The 7,068-nt window shown below is 34.8% G+C and overlaps 1 protein-coding gene across 2 annotated transcripts; it reads right to left on the bottom strand.

Moving 5' to 3' along the window:
- Nucleotides 1-2,681: 2,681 nt before the first annotated feature.
- LOC108990100 (F-box/kelch-repeat protein At5g60570) lies at nucleotides 2,682-5,036 on the bottom strand. Of its 2 annotated transcripts, XM_018963953.2 has the most exons (3): nucleotides 4,850-5,036; nucleotides 4,429-4,569; nucleotides 2,682-4,340 (listed from the first exon to the last, which is right to left on the bottom strand). In XM_018963953.2, the coding sequence occupies exon 3, from the start codon at nucleotides 4,085-4,087 to the stop codon at nucleotides 2,993-2,995; it is 1,095 nt and encodes a 364-aa protein (XP_018819498.1). In that variant the 5' UTR covers nucleotides 4,088-4,340; nucleotides 4,429-4,569; nucleotides 4,850-5,036; the 3' UTR covers nucleotides 2,682-2,992. The 2 variants fall into 2 exon arrangements, with proteins under 2 accessions (XP_018819498.1, XP_018819497.1); XM_018963952.2 differs by having other exon boundaries at nucleotides 2,682-4,569.
- Between the last annotated feature and the right edge of the window lie 2,032 nt (nucleotides 5,037-7,068).

Genomic DNA, 7,068 nt, shown 5'->3' with positions numbered 1-7,068 from the left:
TCAATTTGTAAGCCTCCTTTTTTTTTTTTTCATAATTGTCATCTGTTTAAATCGTTTGATAAAACATGTATGTATCAATGTCAACATCAAAGCAAACAACTTAGAACGCAAAAGAGACAAGCATTTGGATTAGGACTAAATAATTCAAAATTTAAGATTTGAACCGAATTCTTTATTTAAAGAAATGAAAGAAGAGGAATCTATTTCCCTGAGGGAAAGTGACATGAGGAAGTGTAGATTGACAATCTCTCTTTTTTTTGAAGGGAAACTTTCATCATTCATTTATTAGAAAAATTTACATATTTACATATATGAAGGAATACATTCTGGGATGTCCTCATATCAAATATAACATCATAAACCAAAATAATGTTTTTAGAACTCTACTAATATACTATTTCATTTTGTGACTGGTCTGATCTTTACTATTGCTGATACTCTTTACAGACAAACATCCAAGTGACAACACTCTCTACCTAAACAGAGACTTAACCTTTTATAGAAAGAGATAACTCAACATCTACAAACAAACGTCCGAGAGACGAATTCTTTTTTTTTTTTATTTTAATTAATAATAAAGAAACCAAAAAGGAAATTAGTAAAAAAGATACTAAAAATGACGAATTACAGTTTGGACTAACTTCGGTAGATTTTGAAATTTGTGGAGGCCTGTGAATGCAACACATTTGTCTTTTTTCATCTATAAATGTCAGATCTGAAAGGTCGGGTGGTAATGAGTCCGGTGATTTAGTGCGTGTGTCGAGAAGAGTTGCCGGAATGGATGGTATGTGAGGACCACGCACAGATGTAGGCGGTGCATGAGAACCACGCATAATGATTTTTGCAAAACCACCACTTTCTTTCGAACAATTTTCGACCTGTGAATCTGTTTTATGTCATGAGTGCCTCTCAGTAGTTATCGGAAAGCTGTAAATCTATCTTTTTCGATCTTGAAGAAAGTAAAATAAACTAAGCAAAAGAAACATTGATAGACAATATGAATAAATGGAGGAAGGAGGGAAGGAGGAGAAGGCCTCCTCTTCCTCCGGTAAAAATTAGATCTGGAAAACCTTTGAACTTTTATGAGAGAGAGAGAGAGTGAGTGAGTGAGTGAGTGAGAGAGATGTGGGGCCGATTGGCAATATCGTTTGGTTACACAAATAAGATGAAATGAAAAATATGTGAATAGTAATGAAATAATTTGAGTTGAGATATTTTATGAAATTTTGAAAAAGGAAATAGAAATATTGAATAAAAATATTATAAAATTAAAATATTGTTATAATATAATTTTTTAATATTTTTTGTTATTAAATTTAAAAAAGTTGAATTATTTTTTATATTTTTATTTAAAAATTTAAAAAAAATTATAATAATTAAATAATGATTAGATAAAAAAATTAAAATTTAAAAGTTAAAAAATATTAATATTTAAATATTGCGATAAAATAAGATTACATGAATTGAGATCGACAGTAAAATCAAACAGGACAAGAGGAAGTAGGAGAAATCTAATTACGGCGAGAAAAGGACAACAAACGTAAATTATTTAATTCAACATATATTTATATATAAATTTAAAATGTATAAGAAAAATAAAAAAGGAAAAGAAATCCACCGATTAATCGTACGGGCAGACGGATCCAGTAAGAACCGGCCGAGTGGACACACAATAAGTGAGAGCACAAGTAAGACAAAAGGTCGCATCGATTGATTTTATTGCAACACTGTATCCGAATAGTAATGCTTTTGTACCTTTCACTGTGTATAAATAGTTCACGGGCCCATTAAAATTAATTAAAAAAGCATAATCGAATCGAAGGAGTGCAAAGTCTTCCATCCACAACTCTGAGGTACTCTCTTAAGTATTAAAATAAGTAAATAAACAATTGAAGAAAATAGTCATGCATCTATCATTCTCAACTCAAAGCGACCTAAAACAGTCAAATCAGTATAGTATAGTAAGAGTATCTCAGTGTGAAAATCATTTCCTTTCTCCAATAATTCCCAACAATTTCAACTGTTGCAATGGAAAATACAATAAACCCTGAAAAGCATGCCCCAAGACAAGATGGGATTTTAAGCATTTTAGTTTGGTCATTTCCAGCTCAAGTCATTTTGTGGAAACACTACAACCTGTGGCCACAGATCATTCAGAACATGCTCGCCCGTCTTTAAACCCACATCAACGTGAAGTGAAAATACTAGTCACGTGTTCGCACCATAATCACAAAATTAGTCCAATCAGGCTTGGGAGTGTCACTGAGCTGAAAACTCAAGCAAGCAATTGTACCCCCATAAGCTGGTATTTATAAACTTCAACATTTCAGCCAAATTCACCACACCCGTTGAATTATTGAAGTACTGAACAAAAGGTAAAGATCTAGAATTCTGAATTACAGCATATAAGGTAAAGATTTTTCAGAGCGATGCCCCACAACTTTGCAAAGACTTTTGATTTTAGATGAAAGTTTAAAATATTATGAACAAATTAGACAATCAAAAATAGAAAACAATTGAAGCAAAAGTTAATAAATGCTAGAAACAAAGTTCTTAAGTATGATTATGTTTCTAACATAGGCAAGATGTACTCATTCTCATTCTCTTGGTGAAAAAACTTGCAGTAAAATTGAAAAGAACATGATGCATACAAGAGCAAGCACCAAACATTGAACATCAGATAATTCTGTAAAAAGGCTTTTCAATTTATTGGTATAAATAAGTTGGCTGTGGATGAACTTTGAAAGTTAGGACAGCAAACAAAGATCACAAAGTGACTCTACTTAGTGCCTCCCAAAAGAAAATAAAATGCAGAAATGTAAAAGCAGAAACCTGTCAGAATACAGGCATGTTAAGAAAAGAAAACCTAATTTTAAAGCTATCTTGATGACAATTAATTCTAGTCAATATGATAAATGCACATAGAAGCACCCTGAAAAGCCTGATTGAATCGCAGATATGGTACTTCCCTTTCAGTCAATCCAAGACATCTTTAACAACCCATAACAGCACAGTTGTACACAAACACACCAACATGCTCCTTCACACCCAGAACCTTCCAGTCCAAGGTTCCATTATTGACCCCTGATTTGGGACACCAAGAGTTCAGCACAATTCCTTCACCCTCTGGGCCTCTTTGGCCGCCCACAACCAGAAGCTCCTCTCCACAGGCCTTGAAAGCAAGGCCCCAGCCATTTGCTAAATCAGCCCTCACTGGAAGCCTTCCCAACACATCCCAGGTCTTCTTCACTTTGTCGTACTTCTTCACCATGTTGGTCGAATGCTCGATTGCATACAACTGGTTATCCACAACTGCCACAAGAGGAGGAGCCTGACTAGCCCCATTGGCAAATGGATACATATCCTCGATTTTCCTCCATTTCTTTGTCTGAAGATCATACTCCTCCCCACAGGTCAATGGAACAGCAGGATTTAACATCCCACCAATCACGTAGAATTTGCCATCCATAAAAAAACCAGAGCACAATCTACGTGGTGTGTGCATACTGGGTAACATTTCCCATGTACCAGATGAAGAGTCATATAATTCAGCAGATTGCAAAACATTGCCGTGTTTATCAGTCCCTCCTGCAACAACAGAAATTGAACCAAGGCTACTTGACCCGAACAAACAGCGAGGGCGGTTCATCCCTTGGCACTTGACCCAGCTGTGACAAATCAAACTATACTTCCAAATAGCAAAATCCAAGAACTCACGACCAAAAACCAACAATTCACTACCCACAGCCAAGGACTCCTTATCGGCATGGTTGAAACACTCATCGCAAGGCATTCTAGGCAACGTCATCCATTTCTTTCTCACAGAATCAAACACTTCCCACCCTCTTGGATCACAAAGTAAATATACCCAGTGCTCCACAATCCCCATCTGCTTTCTCAACCCATATAAACACCCACTTTTAATTATACCATTAAACTTTGTATTAATACAAGATAAGGATGTGTAGTCCGATCTACTTGCCAGAGCAAGGCAATTCAATGCGACATCATCAACAAGGCCCGGGAGAAGCAAATCACTTGGTCCAAATCTGGGTCGACCATCATTCACTCCTCCCCATGAACTCATGTCCGAAATAGCAGTCACCTCCCTCCTCCCCTCCGCTTCCTCCACAGAAATAATCCTAGCAAGCTTTGTTTGTTATATTAAAAGCAAATCTCCACTATACCCCCCAACAAAAGAAAGCTACTTTCTCAAACAAAATTAAATCTTGGCAAACGGTTCCCAAAAACTTCTTCTATACCACAGTTTCTAAATCTTGTCCCAGTACTCCGAAAACAAAAACCGAGCTTTGCACGCAGTCGGTCTCCATGTGTTTATTCTTTCCATCAATATAACAAATAAAGTATACTCAGAAAAAAGAAAATTCCATTGATGCAACTTTGATGGACAAGTATTTTCACATTTACCGCAATCTCAGCTCAAGTGAGTCGATTATGGAAACACGCGCATCGTCTGTATAAGATTCAGACTTCTGGTGACACCGCCGAGCTATATTGCTTTTACGGAATATATTCTTGGCTGATTTCCCGCAATCCAAACGGAGTTACCTGAAATTCATGAAAAAGTATAAATTAACACAATTTAATTTAAAAACATAACAAAAGCATTCGGTTGCTAACTAAAAATAAAAATAAAAAACAAAGCATTTGGTTGAAGTTGAACAGTGAAATGAGCAAATATGTTACTCCATTACTATTAGACAGGTGCGGTTGGATCCAGATTGAAAAATAATATCGTGATTCGGATCCAAATTGTATGACTGTTCGGATCCAAATAACATGTTCTGTAGAGATAAACGAACGTTAAACAAAGGAAGTCAGTCCATACCGGAAAGTGTGGAATCCGGGTCGGATCTCAGGACTCGGTTCCCCTTATATTTCACGGGAAATTTATTTCCGCCAAACATATCGGCGGAGCCTGGCAAGGTAGAGAGAAAGGAGAGAGCGGTCTGAGGTAACTTGGAAATGGAATACAGTGAGAGAGAGGGAGAGAGGGATGGTGTTTGTTGAAAAGTTGGGTGGGTTATAAAACTGAAATATATTGGGGATTTTTGCGGTAATGGCCCTACTTTTGTGTCTATTTATGTATCTATCCTTGATTTAAGTCATAATATCATATGCTGTGCGGCCTCCTCCTCTCCTTATTATTATTATTATTATTATTATTATGAGGTTTTCTACACAACCTCCACCACACTCCACACTCCACACTTTTTTAAATTTTTTAAATTTTTAATATTTTTTTAAAATTTTTTTTTGAGTTTATTCTTTTTAAATTATTTTAAATTTTTTATTCATTATTTATATAATAAATATTTAATAAAAGAAAAAAAAATAAAAATTAAAAATAATATGGAGTGTGGAGGTTGTATGAATAGTAGGAGGTTGAATAGATTTTTTGTATTATTATTATATCTAGCTTCTAGATTTGGACACCACTTTATTTTTTAAATTTTTTATTAATGATTCTAAAAACTCACCATTTTATCGGGTATATATTGTTTTAAAATATGTAAATTTTGAATATTCTCTTTTAAAAAAATGAGATTTATTATTAAAAAATTAATTTTTTTATATGAATATCAAATTTATCTATTTTTTTTAAAAAGAATATGAGACTTACACACTCTAAAACTATAAATATTATTTTTCTTTTTTCAGTCGCAATTAAGTTCTCAACTTTTATCTCTCTATTTTATTTTTATGAACAATAGATTTTTTCTAAAGTTAAAACCCACAATCTCTATCACTATTTTGTAGGAGTGAAAATCGATGGATATGGCAGTTTTTGAGAGGAAGACCGACCGATGGGTAGGAGTAGGGGTGTCAATATGTGACACGACCCATTAACCCAACACGAACACGACACGATAAAAGCGGGTTAGGGTTTACTCTTAACGGGTTCGGGTCAAAACGGGTTGACCCGTTAAGACACGATAGCTTAACGGGTTGATAACGGGTCAACCCGTTATGACCCGTTATAACCTGTTATGACCCGTTAAGAAAGTTAAAATTACAATTATACCCTTATACCTAAAAAATAAAATTGTTGAGATTTTAATTTAGATATTTTTATTGTTTAGATTGTAATTTTGGACTTGTAGTTAGTTTTATATTTTGTATAGATATTGTGATTTTAACATTTATATAAAATTATGCTAAACTTAACTAGATTAAGGAGGTTAATTTTGGGTTTGTTTCAATCCATTTACATAAATAGGTCAAAACGGGTTGACACGACACGACCCGTTATGTTATTGGGTCGTGTTAGGGTTTGAGATTTTGACACGATAAGCTTAACGGGTCGGGTTAGGGTTGACCTATATAGTATAATATACATGTCTTGACACGACACGAACACGACCCGTTAACACGATTTGACACCCCTAGGTAGGAGGAATAATGGTCGTACCGTTCCGAGTAGTTTCTCAGTCTATTCTCAGTCAGCAACGAAGCATGAACTTGGTTATGTGAGAGAGAGAGAGAGCGCCTCTAGAGAAGGGGAGGGGAGGGGAGGTTGAAGACGATTTGATAAAGTGAAACGACATCATTTGATTTAAACTAAAATGAAATGGCGTTGTTTTATCTCAAATATAATATATATATGTCAATTCGGCAGTTTGAAACTAGTTCAGACCATAACTAAACCGGCCGACCTCGATTTCTTCTATTTTCTACGCCGATCGACAAGTTCTTCATCGATTTTGACTGTTCCTGACTCCAGCGGCCAGTTCCTTCAGTGATGGTCGGTCCTGTTGATTCTTGTACACCCCTACTATTTTGGAGGAAGGCACGACTTAAAATACGTACATAAGCTTTTTTTGATAACTGTATTGAAGGAGAATATCGGCAAATTTATCAACACTTCTAAGTAACGTTTGTCTTTAATTCCTTAGATTCCATCAATTATAACCTTTTGATCAATATATATATATATATATGAAAAATGATAAACATCCATCACTTTTCAACATATATATATATATATATATATATATATTATGCTATAGCTAACAATCGGTTTACAAATAAGCCACGTGTCAAGTA

The sequence above is a fragment of the Juglans regia genome, chromosome 14 (genome assembly GCF_001411555.2).
Source record: "Juglans regia cultivar Chandler chromosome 14, Walnut 2.0, whole genome shotgun sequence".
NCBI classification, from domain to species: Eukaryota; Viridiplantae; Streptophyta; class Magnoliopsida; order Fagales; family Juglandaceae; genus Juglans; species Juglans regia.
Note: the sequence above shows the minus strand (reverse complement) of the source record. Positions and strands in the feature narration are given on the sequence as shown.

What these genes read in the sequence shown, in the direction of transcription:
- LOC108990100 (XM_018963952.2), bottom strand. Translation starts at nt 4,087, where the DNA reads ATGAGTTCATGGGGAGGAGTGAATGATGGTCGACCCAGATTTGGACCA.